Source organism: Monodon monoceros, unplaced genomic scaffold, assembly GCF_005190385.1.
Source record: "Monodon monoceros isolate NGI ecotype Baffin Bay Population unplaced genomic scaffold, NGI_Narwhal_1 Super_Scaffold_6, whole genome shotgun sequence".
In the NCBI taxonomy this organism is placed as follows: domain Eukaryota; kingdom Metazoa; phylum Chordata; class Mammalia; order Artiodactyla; family Monodontidae; genus Monodon; species Monodon monoceros.
This window is the reverse complement of record NW_021703783.1, coordinates 94,661,720-94,678,534: the sequence shown is the minus strand read 5'-3', so window position 1 is coordinate 94,678,534 and position 16,815 is coordinate 94,661,720. Positions and strand designations below refer to the sequence as shown.

Below are 16,815 nucleotides of genomic sequence, written 5' to 3'. Positions count from 1 at the left end.
GGCCCAGTGGCCATGGCCCACGGGCCCAGCCGCCCCATGGCACGTGGGATCCCCCCGGACCGGGGCACGAACCCGCGCCCCCTGCACCGGCAGGCGGACCCCCAACCACTGCGCCACCAGGGAAGCCCAATCAAAAAATTTTAAGTAAATGGATTTGACTTTTGACTTGTCACAGAGAACAGAGGTTCGTATGCTGCATCCCGAGGGGTCTGTGAAGGGACTGACAGCCTGGTGGGCTCTGGGTGTGTGTGTGTGTGTGTGTGTGTGTGTGTGTGTGTGTGTGTGTAAGACGCACAGGCCTGAACTTTGGGTGCCTGGGCTTGGAGCTGGACTTCTGTCCACTCTGAGGAAAGTCTTGTGCCAACGGAGACGTTCATTACTGGTTGTCAGGCCTCAGATGAATGAGACATGGAGAGGGTGATTGCTTCATGAACCCCCTTTCCATCCCTGACCTTGCGGGAGGAACACGGAGAGGAAGGGGGGAGGGGAGAGGGCGGAGATGGGGAGCCGCTGGTCACAGGAGTGAGCTGGCATCACCACCGTGAGTAGGGTCCTGCCGCTTTAACATCCCACAACTCCACGATGTGGGTCTCGGCTGGGCCCCCCAGTTCTGGCTCTGTAACCCGCCGGTCCTCTCCCTGCAGCCGGTGATGAACAACGACAAACACTGCTTTGAGTGCTACGGCTATGACATCATCATTGACGACAAGCTGAAGCCCTGGCTGATCGAGGTACCCACGCGCTGCATGCCCGCGTGCCTGGTCGCCCCGCACCCTCCCGGTGCTTCTGCCTCAGGCTCCGCGGCCCCAGCCAGATGTTTCCCAGGCCACGGTGGGCGCGGTAGGACGGGGGGGGCCAGATATCCAGGTCTGACGGTTTGCTGATGGTTGGGGAATACACACTCCCGGTCTGTCACCTCCGGCGAGCCTAGCCCACAGAGCCCGAGCCATCCTCCCCCTTCCGAATGGGTGCTTCCGGGTGAGTCCAGGTCCTGGGGCCCGGCCCTGTCGTACACTGTTCCCATTCAGGAAAGGATCTCACAGACCTGGAAGCCCTTGGGAGGCCGTAGCGTTCTGTCTGAAAGTAAGGAACGCTATCCTCTTGGGAGGAAGGCGTAGTTTGGAAGCGGACTCATATGCACGTCTCAAGGCGTAGACAGGACGTAGTGATGGCTGTTCTAGAAGGAGCGAAGTGCACACACCCTTTTCCTGATGACAGTGGCAACGGGCGCTGGCACACCCGTCTGAGGCCCTGACACGGAGCCCACCTTGCCGGGTGGTCCTGCTTTGCTCTGCTGCCTGGAAGAGGGGCTCAGGCCTCAGGGGCGCAGGGCTGGATGGGCAGAAAGGGTGCAGGCTTCCACTCTGGTGACTCTTCTCCCCGCTAGTGCCCCTGAGTGCCGTGTCCTCTCACCACACCCATGTGGACGGGACGGCTCAGGCCCTTTAGCTCAGTCCTGTTTCCAGCCGAAGCTGAGTCACAAGAGCAAGTGAGTGGTTCCCTGTAGGGGAGTCAGTGGGGGCCCTGCAGGGAGCTGCCAGGAGAACAGGTTATGGGAGGGCGAGCTGTGTGTGTGTGTGTGTGTGTGTGTGTGTGTGTGTAGATAAATGTGCGTATAGATAGACAGGTAGGTCAGTCCTTAGATATAACATATTTATGCTTTTTTTCCCTCCATCTTAAACAGAGTAAATAACTTGAATGGAGCTCAAGCTTTCCTTGATGAACTAGGATCTTAATTGCAAACATTAATTCTAAAATAATAACAGGTCTTAACTGTAGCATATTTGTAATAAGAATTACAGTATTATACGATCAACCACAGTGGTAATTTCAGGGGCAGCCGAGGTCCACCCTGCTGGCGGCACAAAGACACAGTCTGACTGCTGGGCGGGGAAGCCTGAACAGCTTGCACGTTTGCTGTCTCTTCTCTCTCACGGCCTGAGAAAACAGCCCACCAAAGTCATTACAGCTGTGCCTAAAACAAGGGTAAATAGGTACTGACTGAGGGCCCGTGGGACTCTCGGCGGAGTAAGTGGCCACGTTTTAACACATGGATTTTGTGACTTGGCTGACCTCCTCAGAGGCCTGGACGGGCTCCTCACCTGGTCAGAATGTTGCTTTGTTGGTGAGCTAGTACTTACTCTCTCAGCAGAAGGGGTCCTTTTCCTTTTACTCGAACCACGATGCTGCTTGGTCAGGGTCATTGGGTCACTGATTCCAGCAAAGCTCTGGGCAGCTTTTGGTGCTGAAGACAGAGCTCATCACACAGGTAGTCGCTGAAATGACGTTTGTGATGGACATTGACCTACGATTTTTGTTTGCGTGGTGACGGATTTGTAGCTTCTGTTCCTAATCCTGTCTTTAAATATCGTTTGTATTTCACCTAACAGCTAATGAAATAGATCATGAAATGCTCCCTGAAGGTGTTAGGTATGAACAGTGTGAATCACAACCTTATCTGCGTCGTGCGGCCTCGCTCCAGGCGAGTAAGTGGTCTAGCCAAAGGATGTGTTCTCTTTCCTCTCGTAGGTGAACGCGTCCCCATCCCTCACCTCCAGCACTGCCAACGACCGAATCCTTAAGTATAACCTGATTAATGACACCCTCAACATCGCCGTCCCTAACGGTGAAATTCCAGACTGTAAATGGAACAAGTCACCCCCAAAGGAAGTCCTTGGCAATTATGAAATTCTGTAAGTTTGTGTGTCTGTGCAGCTGGCCTCATGTGTGTCAGATTGGGGGGTACCAGGGCCCACCTGGGATTTTCTAGGTATATGTGGACTCACCTTATCGGGTAGAGTGTTTTGTTTTTTGGTGTTATGGGATAGATCTTGTAGCAGACAAGCGTTTGCGTGCTGAACCAGGCCTCGGTCTAGTCTTGTGCCTGAGAAACATTAACGAAGCATTTGCCACGTTTGCTGCTGGGGCAGCAGGAGCTGGTCACGTGCCATGGAGCAGAGGCTGGCCACGCCCTGGCCCACCCCGAGAGCTGTGTGACACTGAGGAACTAATCGATCTCTTTGAGTCTCCGTGTATACATCTTTTTAAATGAGGATAATACGATCTGTCTTACGGTGGTGAGAGGAAAAGAAATGTAGCGTTTGAGGGCTTGACACACGTGTTGTCACATTTCATTTCTCCAGCAACTTTGTGAGGTGAGGGTTGTCAATGGCTCCATCTTACACGTGTGGAAACAAAGGCTCAGAGGGGTTACGTGGCACGTTGGTAGTGACATAAAGCGGGGGAAAGTGAGAACCCATCAGGAGGGCAGTGGTCGAGCAAGTCCAATTCGTTCTCACCATAGAAGAGTGAGTGGACGTTAAAAGGACTGACCTGGGGCTGTGCCGGGGGCCCGGGAGGAAAGCGAGCTGCGGGAAAGGGAGCCTGATGTGATCCATGTGAAACGGGCAGTGGTCCCGGTGCCCCCTCCCTCGGTGTGATGGGCATTTCCATGTGTGGTGGCTGCTCTGAGAGTGGACGGGCCAGGAGGCGTGGAGGGACACGCATTAGGGTGTCAGCATGGACACCACTGCTGCAGGGGTGTGGGCCGGGGAAGGGGAGCCAGGAAGAGAGGGGAATAGCACCCAACCCGTAGGACTGGATATGTTAGGATCACGTTACGTGATCCTGTAAAAGTAAACATGTGCGTTTAACTTAACATTTTTAAAAAATGAAGAAGTGGTGAGTGAACTTTACACAGCGCACAGATCCCAGGCTCTTGGCTGGTAGCGCTGCTGCCATGCGGACGTAAGTGTGCAGCACGGGGAGGGTGGTCGGGAACCGAAAGGGCGACCAGTTGGCCGGTCAGTTGTGTCCGCCAGCGTGTCTGCTGCGCAGGTGAGGTAGAGAGTAGGCAGAGGGTAGAAGTGCCCGGGGTGGGTGCTCGCCAGGTGCGGGGGAAAGGCAAGGAAGCATGAGGGAGTGAGCAGATGAGGACGGTGTGGGGGTGGGTAGGGGTCATGGAGTCAGGACTGTAGGACAGTGAACTGGGAAGAGAAGGGGCAGAGGTCAGAGTGAGGCTGGCGGCCGAGGTTTTGCAGGGCCTGCGGTCACCAAACATGGCAAGGTCGGGTGCCCTGGGAACGGGGCTGAGCTGGGGTGGAGGACAAGGTCATCGGAGAGGGCAGTAGGTCAGGGAGTCGGGGTCCCATCTGTTTGGTCACTGCAGTCACCAGCAACAGTGAGCTGAGAGCCTGAATCTTAAGGAATTAGGGGCAGTGACACGGAGGATTAGAGGTGACCAACAAGGCCGAGTGAGGGTGGTGAATTCTGCTGACCTGGGAAGGAGGTTTGCGGTGGGAGGGTCTCCTCCAGAGTGGGAGGGAAAACAGGCCCACTCCAGGGGCTGCAGGGGAAGCCAGGTTGCCGAGCAGGAAGGTGAAGGGGACCTTCCAGGATAAGGTGGGGGATGGGGGGTGCTGTGTCCATTGCTGACGATGGACAGAGCTCTCAGTGCGCAGAGGGAGGGAGAGTTTGCTGGTGGGGCCAGGATGGGGCCTGTCCAGAGCCTCGGGGGTTAGCATTGTGGGTGGTGCAGGGTGACACGCGGGTGACGGATGTCAGACTGTGATGGAGGGCCCCGTGGGCCCAGTCCTGAGACAGATGGGGGGCTGTGTGGGGAAGGAGTCTGGCCAGGGTCTGGTGGGTCCGCCTTGGTCCAGCTGAGGGTGGCGGGGAGGTGGGCTGTGAGGGCCCTGTGGGACCCTCTGCCCCCATCAACCCATTGCCTCCTTGAGGGAGTGCGCAGACGCTCCATTTCCAGTTGAAGACGCAGTGGTCCGAAGCCTCAGTGCTTTTACTTGGAGAGACAAAAAGGTGGGCCGCCCTCAATCCGTTCAGCCACCCTCTCCCCAGATGAGGTGATAAGGAAAGCTCCAGCGCGGGGCCGACAGTTCTGAATCCTTCCATTCGGGACCTGCTCCCGGTGCTTCAGATGACCTGGGGCCGCGTGGGGTGGGCCCTGACGTCACACGCACCGCCCTGTCCTCCTGCCGTGCCAGCCTTTCTGCATTCCGCTGCGTGCTCCCAAGTGCCCTTCAGAGCATCCCGGCCAGGGTGCCGGCGCCCCTGGTGTGGCACCCAGAAACAGGCGCTCTTGCTGCTGCCCCAGCTCGCCGTCCTGGCCTTGGGGCCACAGGGCCTGGCATTTTGCATCTGCTCCCTCCGGGGCCCAGTTCGGAAGGTGCCCGTTCTACTTTTATGGCCTTTCAAAAAAGAAATGCTCTGAACTCTGACAGTGAGTGGATTCTGCCTGTCGAAAGGCCAGGAGAGCAGCCCACCAGCACAGAAGGGGCCTGAGAAGAGCCATCCGGTCTCTGACTCTCCTCCACGCCCGCTCTGTCCGTGGGCACACCATCCCTGGGAGCAGCCCGTCCCGGATGCCAGCTGCTTGCCAAACGCTCATTTCAGTTCGTTTTGTTGTTAAGCTGCACAAATACCCAGTGAAACTGGGAGCCCACCTGTGGGTCTCCCCTCTGTTTATTCAGCAGATTCTTATTGCACACCACCCCATGAGTGAGATGCTGGGGAGGACCGTGAAGCAGACGGTGGGGTGGGGTGGGGAGGGGTCACTCCAGCCCTTTGGTCGGTACTGCAGACGCGCACAGGCAATAGAGTGATGACATATGAACGGGAGTTCCCGGGGGAGGGGAGGGGCCAGGGTGGCTTCCAGGAGAGCCCCCCACAGGCAGAACCGCCAGTGTCCCTGGGGAGTCCTCTGTCCAGCTTCGTCTCTCTTTAGGGAGACGGGGAGGAGAGGGGGGCCCATGTGTTGTGGTCTGACATCTACGTCCAGCAGAGGGAAACCCCGTTGTACCTGCCACGTAGACAACACTCGGCGACTGGCCTTCCTCTTCCCTCCCCTCCCCTTTCAGCCCCCTTTGCCACCAGAAGCCCAATGCAGAAATGTGTTCTTCAACCTCAGAGCCTCTAACCCACACTCAACCCACGGATTCTGGCTCTGGGAATGAGCTTATAACGGAAGCACACCCTCTCCCAGAAGTCAGCAAGATGTAGCTAACGCAACATAACTGAGCATCTTAGTACCGTCTGCGTTTGATGTGAACGTCTTCACACGTGTCACAGAGGCTCCTCGGTCAGGGTGTGGTCAGCAGTGATACATACGCACACACTTCAACAGTGGCAGGAACTTCACGCTCTGAGCTACAGGGTGAAAAGTTCCGAATTAGGAATCCGGACTCCTGGGTTTTATTTAATCCTACCTCTGCCGCGTACCAGCTGTGTGACTTTAGCACACTGAGTCAACCCCTCTGAGCCCCACGTTCCTCAAACAGGAGGTGGGAATCATAATGCCTCCTGGTCTGAGTCAGGAGGGTGATGTGAAGCCACGGCGGGGGCGGGTAGGAGACCCTGTTCGCTGGAGCCTGCGTGGTGCCGGGGCCCACAACAGGTCCTGCGGGTTTCACCACCCTCATGGGACCCCCAAAAGAGGGGCCCCACCCCGGCAAGAAAGGATCACCCAGATGCCAAAACGGTCAGGGGCACTGAGGTTCTGGGCCAGTTCTTTCTGATGCAAGAGCCCAGGCTGTACTTTCTGTCCAGGCCGTGCTTTAGCGCCGCGCCAGCCTGATGCAGGAACGTTGGTGGGGGGAGGGGTGGGGGGTCACAGCTGGTGGAGGCGGCACTGGCCTTGCCTGTGAGCCAGCTGCAGGGCCTCCTCCTGGGCGGGCCACTCACACCCTGTGCCCCGTCTGAAACGGGGTTAGTCATCCCCGCCCCACAGATGCTCAGTGAGGTGCTGCGTGGAAAGTATTTCCAGATGTCACTTCTCTCCCTCGCTACCCTGAGGGCTCATTCCTTTCCTTGGGGTCATTGCCAAGTTCAGTCTGGTGGCCTGTATAAAATGTCAGCTGCAGGGGTGGGGACCGCCCACAGTAACAGTTTGAGGCAGTTGTACTTGTGTTCCATGGCCTGGGGCAGTGGTTGGTGGGCTGGAGGCGTGTGGGACGGGGCCAGGCTGCTTCTCCGGGTGACAGGCCTTTGCCGCACCGCAGCCATGGCGACACTGCCGCTGAGCCCTGGAGATGCTTCTCTGTTTCTAGGTACGACGAGGAGCTGGCACAGGGCGACGGGGCTGACCGAGAGCTGAGGAGTCGGCCGGGCCAGTCGCTGGGGCCCAGAGGGGGCCGATCGAGAGACTCCGGGAGGACCGTCCTCACAACCTGGAAGTGACCACCAGCGAGAGCAAAACTCCAGCCTGCACCCACCCTTGCTGAAGACCTATTTTGGAAACTTCCTTTTTCTAGAGCTTTTTTCCTTTCCTAAACCCTGTAAATAAATAAAGGCATTTCTTTGGAAGGTTAAGGAGCCTATTACTGGGGAAAAGTCCCTGTTTCTCCTTTACGCTCACACGACACTCTGACAACAGATGTATGGAGATTTTTCCCACACCAAGCAGTTCTGCCGCAGTGCTGGGTGTCCTACGTTTAACTCAGTTCTGACGCTGTCTGCCTGGAGTTGGACTCAGACCCCACAGGTAAGGCCTCAGTCTCACAAGACTGCCCCCACCGTCTCAACTTCAGACGCCGGCCGCAAGCCCACGTTGTTAACTGTGCTTCTGACCAACTGGCTGTAAGTTGGAGGTTCCCACAACCCTATCCTTGGGTTCAATTAATTCGCTAGCGGGGCTCTCGGAATTCAGGAAGACAGTTTGTTTACTAGGTTACTGGTTTACATAAAGGGTGCAACTCGGGAAAAGCCAGATGGGAGAGGTGCACAGGGCGAGGTGTGGCTGAAGGGGCACGGAGCTTCCATGTCCTCTCCGGGGACACCACCCTGGACGCTCTTCAGATTCCATAGTCCGGGGATATTTATGGAGGCCTCGTTACACAGACATGATTGATTAAATCATTGGCCATTGGCGACTGACTCAACCTCTGGCCCCTCTCCCTTCCTGGAGGCTGAGGTGTGGGGCTGAAAGTTCCACCCCTCCAATCACGTGGTTGGTTCCCCAGGCAGCCAGCTCACATCCGAGGGCACCCAGGAGCCCCAGCCCCCAGTCAGTAGCGCAAACTCTGGCTTGCTTGAAAGGGACTTGTTAGGAACAACAAAAGATACCCATTTCACCTTTATGCTCTGTAGCAATTTCAGGAACTGGGAACAAAACTAAATATAACAAAGATGTCCCTGTAGCTCTTAGAAAGGAAATTACAAGGGTTTTAGGAGCTGTGTGCCAGGAAAGGGGATGGAGACCAAATATATATTTCTTGTAAATCACAATGTCACAGTTTATTTCATAAGGGCTGTAAGAACTGATTCACAAATGTATGAAACGAGCTCTTTCCACAGAAAGTAACAGCTTCAGCCTGTGATTTAGTTTATTATAAGGTATTCACGTTTTTAAAATTTGGCACTAAATTAAAAACAAACCCCAAACCTGAATATCTTACAAAATCATGCCGCCGTGAGAAAACAAAACATTTAATCTGACGGCTGCTTTCATTCCTTTTAGCTTGACTGCGATTTGAAGGAAAACAGGCGACTAGAAATATTCCTCAGCATTTATCGTTACAGAGTCCTCTGTCTTGATGCTCTCAGACAACTCACCTGGGTTTTGTAGGTGAGTCTGTCTGTCCGATGAGCCCAGGCAATTCCCAGCATGTGGCTCATATGACATCAGCATCTGGGTTTGCCACAGACGCAGAGGTAAGCGCTGTTCGCAGCCGTTGGCGGCGGGATAAGCTCTTGATGTGATGTGTTTACCCACAAGCCACCCTGGTCGCCACTGACCTACAGAAAAATATGGGGAGGCAGCCCGTGTCCCTCTGTAGAGCGATTGATGCGGCCGAATAACCCATGGGGGTATTCCTCTTAGTAAGAACCTTTTACTGTCACATGTGACAGTTTTCATTGATGCTTCATTCACTGTCCTGAGTTTCTTTTTCAACTCCCCACCTCTATTTGGTTACAACGTTAGGAATAGGATTTTGTTGTTAGCATAATTACGCCAAGGACATAGAAGATAGAGTTCTTCCCTGGACCCATGTGCGAACACCTGTCGCGCTTACATGTCTCGTGTGTATACACATGCTCACATGTACTTAATGATGCTTCACTGCCATTTAGGGGAAAAGGTCCTTTTAAATGGATCTGGTACAGTACAAAGTGAACAAAATGTAATACAAATGGCATTTAGCCAGAATCCAAAGAAACTGCAACTTGGAGGGATCTGTCTGCTGTGTTCACGCTAAGCCTGAAACAGCTCCAGCTCATGGATCGAGGCATTTCATGTGTTCCTTAATATTTAGGCCCGCTGTGGGTGGCAGGTGTGGCTTCAAGCCTCTGAATCAGACCTGGGCTTGAGGCCTGGCTCTGCCACTTATTAGTTTGTCCCAAGGCTGACAGTGGCTCTTTGGACCTCTGCTTCCCAGTGTTTAAGAAGGGGATTACCTATATTTGCCTTAGAAATAACAAGTGCCACCGCCTGCCCCACCTTGCTCTAGTTCCAGCTCTGACGGGGTTTTCTTCCCCAGGAGGGGACAAAATCCACGTGGCTGGCCTCCACCCTCAGCTTCTGCACACAGCTTTTCCACCCACCACTTCTCACAACCCAGGTTCTCCGTTATGTTGCTTTATTTTTGCCTCTCAGATGTGTCTGGGAAAGGGTGAAGTCCCTGGCTGGGAATGTGACCGCAGGCTGAGCTCAGAGGGCAGTTCAATCACGGAGGAAAGAAGTTAGTTTGCCAGTGACCAGGTTGCTAGGTGAGAGCGAGTGTCTGCTAAATAGATTTATGTCAAATATTGACTGTGACATTAGTGATGTCATGTTCTGGGGCAGATGTTTCCTCGGGACATTTCTAGAACATGCAGGAGTAGGAAGTATGCGATGTGTGAAGAGGCCTTGGGAAGTTGTTGGGCTGTGAACAGACTGTCGGGTCACTCGGCTCAGGTCTTGGCAGTGGTGTCCCCATTTGGAATCGTCCAGGATGACAATTTTTGTTTTCTTATCAGCTCCCATTACTTTTTTCCGTTTGATGGGGTAGGAGCGGGTGGTTCCCGAAGTCTGAGGGTTGTAGCATCTGGTCATTTTCAGCAATTCTTTTTGTTTGATTTTTCGCACAGTGAACTCATCGTTTGCCTGCCTCCTGAACCGGCTGCTCCCTCAGTATTCTTTGGCAGATGCTCAAGCCCAAAATGAAGGAGTCTTCCTACATGTTCCCCCTCTCACAGCCCGGCAGTCCCCAAACCTGGTGACAGGCTCCTCAGTGGGCCTCCCACCTGGACCACTGGGTCTCGGCCCGCAGCCCCACCCCATGCAACTGGGTTCCACCCTCTGGCCCAGAGGATTTTTCTGACCTGTGGCCATTTCTCCCAGCACACTGTGGTTCTTCAGCACCATCCACAGAGCCTCCTGTGCTTGGGGGGACCTGGAGGCCCTCCATACACGGTGTCCACCAGCCCCAAACTCACCTGATTTTCTAACCCCAGGAGACTGGCAGTTCCCATCATCCCTCTAGGTCCACTTTCCAGCTCTGCTGTCTTTCCAGCCAGCCCCGGAGGAGCTTCTCTGGTCTCCCCAGCGTCAGGCCATCAGCCTCCTGTGGCCCAGGGAAGCAGGTGAGTGTCTGCTGCAGGGACCCCGGCCAGCCGGCCTCTCGCCTGACTCCTGGCACTGCCCAGTGACCAGTGCCCACAAGGTGCTCATTAACAGGAGCTGTGCCCAAGTGGGGTTCCGTGGGACAGTTCAGGACACCTGTGAGGCAACAGGAGCACCATCAGATTTTGTTTCCTGTTTCTCATTCAAGCAGACGAGGTATTTTTATGTCTCTTCTGATTTGTCCCAGCCTGAATCGTACTGTGTCTCATACGCTCCTCTCCCACGCCCCACGCCACGTGGCTCGCGGGATCTTGGTTCCCCAACCAGGGATCGAACCCAAGCCCTCGGCAGTGAAAGAGCAGAGTCCTAACCACTGGACCTCCAGGGAATTTCCTCATATGCTTTTAAGCTGAAGATAGCATCCTCGTACTTCTGTGCCTAGAGGGTTCCGAGCGTTCCATCGTGTGCTCATTTCTTCCGTGGCTGCTGTGCTCCCTTAGCAGAAGGGAGCCTGAGGGTCTGCAGGGTCCCCTGCAGGGAGCCATGGGCTTCCCTGCCCCTTGATTGTCCTTTTTTTTCCCCTTTCTTTTTCAGGTTTAATTCCCTTGATTTTTCTTATATGATAATGCTGCGTGGTAGCCCCATATCTGGAGTCTGGGTTCTCATCCCGGGATCTCGAGTGGGTCTAAGACAGCAAATTCTGAGCAAAGTCTCCTTCCAGGGGTTAGCGGTGAGGACACTGTAGCTTGGGCAGGACACGGAAGGTGGCCTGGCAGATTGCCCAGGTGGCTGTGGCCGTTAGCAGCAGCTTGGGCAGGGGGACCAGGCAAGCTGCAGAGCCGTGGTAGAGGGGCCAGTGGGGCCTTGCTGGCCTTGTTCCCAGTGGCCCTCCACACCGGGAGGTTGGAAGCTTGGCCAGGATGGGCCCTGCGGGTGGCAGCAGCGATTTCCTTGGAGCACTTGACACCCACTGAGTAGCCTCCAGTGCCAGCCAGGGCTTTGAACTCGGCCTCTGGGTCTACTTCTGCAGGGGTATCACCTTCAGAACCTCAACCTTGTGGGACACCAATGACCCCAGACTTCTTTGTGGGTTTACTGGGTTGAACAGTGTCCCTCCAAAACTCGTGTCCACCTAGAACCTTGGAATGTGACCTTGTTTGGAAACAGGTCTTTGCAGATATAATTAGTTAAGGGTCTCAAGATGAAATCGTCTTGGATTTGGGGTGGGCCCTAAATCTCATGACTGGCGTCCCTATCAGAAGAACAGAGGACAAGGCCGTGTGAAGACAGGCAGATGCCGCCCTGAGCCAAGCAAGCCAGGCGTTGCTGGCTGCCACTTTGAAGAGAGGCGTGAACAGATCCTCCCTTGGAAGAAACCACCCCTGACACCTTGATGTTAGACTCTGGCCTCCAGAATTGTAAGAGAATACGTTTCTGTTGTTTAATCCAGCAAGTTTGTGGTCATTTTTACCAGCAGCTCTAGGACACGAACACAGTGGGTGAGCAGCGGAGACAGCCCCAAGGAATTGGCCCTTGACCGAAGGGCCGACTGGTGACAGGTGACCACCTGGTTCTCAGGTTTGCTCCACCGCTCCCAGCTCTCTGTCCTGCTCAGACTCCCTACGAAGGCCCTGCAGGCTCGGCAGCGCTGGGCTGGCCACGTCTGTTCTCGGAGAAGAAGCATCACACCCGTGCCTTCTCTCTCCCCAGATCCCAAGCCTCTGCGACCTCCCCTCCTGAGCTCCCGGGCCTGGCTGTGCTTGTCCCCTGTTCTCTAGTTACTCTCTCACCTGAGTCAGATGCTTCAGAGAAAGCCCAAGTTTTCTGGGTTTTTCAGCAAATGTGATTGCTATGCTGATGTAGGTTGTGGGTGACCCTCTTGCCTGAAGGACAGCAATGGCTGTGGTGTGGTGTCTCTGCTGGTACAATGCAAGCCCACATGCCCCTGGGGCTTTCGTGCCTCTGGTGTCTGATTCAGGGCCATTCTCCAAGCTCCTCTCCTTCACCTTTTTTTTTTTTTTTTTTTTTGCGGTTCGCGGGCCTCTCACTGTTGTGGCCTCTCCCGTTGTGGAGCACAGGCTCTGGACGCGCAGGCTCAGCGGCCATGGCTCACGGGCCCAGCCGCTCCGCGGCATGTGGGATCTTCCCTGACCGGGGCACGAACCCGCGTCCCCTGCATTGGCAGGCGGACTCTCAACCACTGCGCCACCAGGGAAGTCCCACGAGTGCTGAGCTTTGTCTGCTGACATTGTCCCCGAGGAAGAGAAAGCAGCCCCAACAGCCAAGAGCGGGCCTGGTCCCCGCAGCCTGCTGTTCTCCTGTGGAATGTAAATAATCGCACAGACCGTCGGCATCAGACCAGGCCAGTGTGTAACTGATCATCAAGGCAGAATCCTTCCATCCTCGTGTCTGAACCTGAACGGCAGCATCAACATAGTCCAAGCCGCAAAATGACCAAGCTTCCCCCACCCTGTCCCAGCCACAGGACTGACTTCACCAATCATTGCTTGTACCTGCCCCGGGCTCCACTCCCTGTAGACAAGGTTTACTGAGACACCTGTTTACAGAATCACCTGCCCTTCCTCAGAGCATCCAATCCAGAGCAAAGCCCACCTCCTCAGACCCGTCACCCAGCACACACCCAGTGCCCTAAAGTCCCAGGCGCATTCTCCTTCTAGGTAACAAGCGATTCACCCACCCTGTTGCCCCGCAGGGATGTTCCTGTCCTTTGGCTGAAGAACATGAGACTATGGGAATGTTTAATGATTTAACGTGGGGAATTGCACCAGTTTTGACGTGGCTGAGTTTTAAGAAAGACTGAGTCCTTCCCCAAGGCTGGCAGAGGTCCTGTTCAGTCTTAGAAACAGGTAAACACGTTTTTCTCTTCGATTGGGCTACAGATGCTGTGAGTGGGGAGGGGATAATGGAGGAGCTCCAGCAGCAGCTTGGAGAAGGAAGCTGGCCTCCAGTGTCCCTGCTCAGGAATGCAGCCACCTCCCTTACTGCAAGGTGCGGGGACAGTGGGGGGAGAACCAGGGAGGCCCAGGCACTGGGGGCGGGGGCTGCCGTGTAGTTATTTAACTTTTACAAATTACATTTCCCACAAAGCCTTGAGGGCCTACTAAGTTAAAAACAGACAAACAACAACAACAAAAGCCCAGCACCTAATCTGAGACAGAATGCTGCCCAGTCCTTCATGTGCGGGAGGAGGTGACTCCCCAAGGTCACACAGCTGGTGGAAGACAGAGGCTCACTGGAGCCCGGTGCATGTGATTTCCCACCCAGCTCTTTCCAACAGGTCCCTATGGTAGCAGGACAGTATCCAGGGGTTGAAACTGGAGATTATAAAATCAACAAATATTGGTTGTCACTTGCCATTCAGAAGGTTTGGGAAGTTGGAAGATGCACAAGGGAGACTGCAGGGGGTAACAGAACAAGGACGGAATCAGGTATCAGAAGACCCGCGACCTCTCCCTGCTCTGCTGCTTGTTTGCTGTATGACTCTGAGTTTTGCTTTCTCATCTGCCTGGTGGAGATTATAATCTGTGCCTCGCCTACCTCACAAAGCCATCACGAAGAAGGAAAGACAATGATTGCAAAAGTGCCAAATCAGCATTAGTTAATGTTTTTTGCTGTCACTTGAGTTTTAAGACCTGGTGTCTGCCCTCAAGGAGTTCACAGACGATTTCTTGTAAGAACGGTGAGAAAGACAGACTGAGCCTATACTGTCTTTCAGAGAAGTGGCATGAATAATATATGCTCCAATAGCTGTGCTCTGGTTCGGCTGGGTGATCTGGGGGTGGTTTCCTTGAGCTATGTCTTAAAGAATGAGTGGAAACTGGATGGGAAGCAGGGGAGCAGTGGGGGGTTAATTTCAGAAAGAGGATTCAGGGCCAACTTTTGAAGGATCCTGGATGCCAGGCTAAAGGATTTGGCACTAGGGAGCCATTGAATGTTTCTGAGGAGCAGAGTGACAAGGGAGGTGTTCTTAGAGATGAGACTCTGTGGGTGGTTCAGAGGATGATCGAGGCGGGGAGAGGCTGGAGGGAAGCACAGCAAAGAAGAGCTGAGGTTGTGGACTAAGGAGGCTATTGGGGGTGGGAGGGTTGGTGGAGGAAGTGGCTTGTGCACCCCGGGTTGCAGATCTTTAGAGCCAGGAGCAATTCTCAGTTGACCAGCAGGGGGCGTGTGTGCAAAAGGGGTTTGAGCCTTGTAAGCAGAATTAGGTAAACTTGGCAAAGTTATGTTAACTAAAGTACTTTCCAGGAGCTGTTCAGTGAGATCCTATTATTCATGGCTATGAAATAATATTGTTTCCATGTAACAACTGTGTAGTGAGAAAGTCACTGGTTTGCTTCAGTTCCTGAATCTTGTACTCAGAATAAGAATGAAAATAAGTCTGCCAGAAAGCTGGACTGACAGGCAAACTCTTCTCACACACGGTCTGTCCCAGGCACAAACTTCTCCTTAGCATGCGGAATTCCCTGTTTTCCCATTAAATCACCCAATATTGAAGGAGCATTAGCGATTTGATAGCACTGGGTGCTGGGGGCACAGCCCTGAGCAAAACAGGCAAGTCCTTGCTCTGCAGAGTTCAGTCTGAAGGGGAGAGAGAGGAGAAAGGAACATTCCCAGAGGTGGGTGAGAGCAGAGGGCAGGCTGCTCAAGTGGACCCTCGGAGGGGCCATGAAGGGCCTGGAAAGAGCTGACTGTGACGGGGCAGAGGTTTTGGAGGGGCGGAGGGCAGCGGATAAGAGAGGCTGGCTCTCTGTGTTGTGTCTGGACAGGTATTCAGGATTAGGGGAGCCATCTGATCTGCTTGGGGGATGGGAGGGCTGGCTGCCGAGCACAGGTGATTTCTCCTGGTCTGGAAGGAGCTTGATCCCCCAAGTGGGTCTTGAGGACATGTCTGTGCTACTCGGGTCAGCACAGAAACTGTCGAGGTGGAGGCCCCTCGAAGACGTGTTCCAGAAAGAAGGACCATGGGCTTCAGAGGGTGAGGCTGGGGGCTGTCCGGTCACTTTCTTTCCCTAGTCCTGACCTTTCAGTTCTTCCTTCAATTGCACGGAACACTGCCTGTCTCCTTCTTGTAACTCCACCACTATTTTCAGCCAGAGTTAGAGACAGTTGGCTGCAACTGAAAGAATTTTAACCTGTAATAGGTCACTCAGGTTACAATGTGGAGAACAGATGGGAGAATGGTCATCCAGACGATAGATGACGGTGTCCTGGAGAAAAAAGTGGTGTTTGGAAGTAGCGTCGACAGGACTTGGTGGGGGAGGATGGGTGAAGAAGGGGAGAGAGACCTCAAGAAGGATGCTCGGCTTTCTGGAAGGAGGTGCCATTCACGCAGGGCTCAGGGGAAGATGATGCCTTTAGTTTTAGGGATGTTGAACTTGAGGAATCTTGGGGACACTCCTGTGGGGTGTCACGTTGGCACTTGAGGATCTGAAGTTGGACTGTGATATAGAATCAAGGGCCACTGGCCTGGAGCTGGGAAAGGATGCTCCAGGGGATTGCCTGAGGGCGGAGGCCACAAGGGACAACAAGAAGGGGCTGAGAAGGGGCAGTCAGAGAGGAGTGAGGAGCTCGGCTCAGCATCTCGTGGAAGCCAGGATGTAGGAAAGCGTGACGAGAGCTGCGAGGGGTCACAGGAGCTCAGCCCTGAAAGGGGCTCTGGGACTTCACAACCGGGGCCATGGTGGGCCTGGTGAGGTCAGGGTCGCGGCGTGGCAGGGAGATCCCAGAGGAAGTGGACCAGCCGTGGGGATAAGTGTTTCAAGTAGGGAGGTGAGGGAGAGGAGAGGAGAGAGAAGGAGGCTGTGAGGTGCTGTGCACCCAACTGAAGATTATAACTTTTAACAGGCTTCATTCATTCATTCATTCTACTGGTATTTACTGGGTGCTCACTGTGTGTCATAGCTGTTTGAGGTCCTGGGGACACTTTGCTAAACAAGGTGGGTCAGTCCCTGTCATCATGGAGCATAAAATCCAGAGGCTGCTAGAGGAGAAATCTTCGTTTTGAACAGTTTTATTGAGGTCTAATTTACACACCATAAACACTCATTTTAAGTGTACGATTCAATGACCTTTAGCAGATTTACAGGGTTGTGCAGTGATCACCAGAATCCGATCTTACAACATCTCCATTGGCCACACAAGATCTCTGAAGCCCATTTGCAGTAACTCCCTATTCCTACTTCTAGCTTCCAGCAACCACTAGTCTACTTTCTGTTTCTATAGATTTGTCTTTTTGGGAC

At 54.1% G+C, this 16,815-nt stretch overlaps 1 protein-coding gene across 3 annotated transcripts in view; it reads left to right on the top strand.

Moving 5' to 3' along the window:
* The window catches only part of TTLL1 (tubulin tyrosine ligase like 1), a 35,557-nt gene extending 28,234 nt beyond the window's left edge, over window positions 1–7,323 (top strand). For 2 of the 3 annotated variants that reach the window (XM_029204111.1, XM_029204112.1), the window contains 3 exons: window positions 645–731; window positions 2,530–2,693; window positions 7,062–7,323. In XM_029204111.1, coding sequence (XP_029059944.1) covers window positions 645–731; window positions 2,530–2,693; window positions 7,062–7,191 — 381 coding nt within the window. In that variant the 3' untranslated portion in view covers window positions 7,192–7,323. The remainder of the gene's footprint in view (window positions 1–644; window positions 732–2,529; window positions 2,694–7,061) is intronic. The other variant, XM_029204113.1, reaches the window with a different exon arrangement.
* Window positions 7,324–16,815: the final 9,492 nt, after the last annotated feature.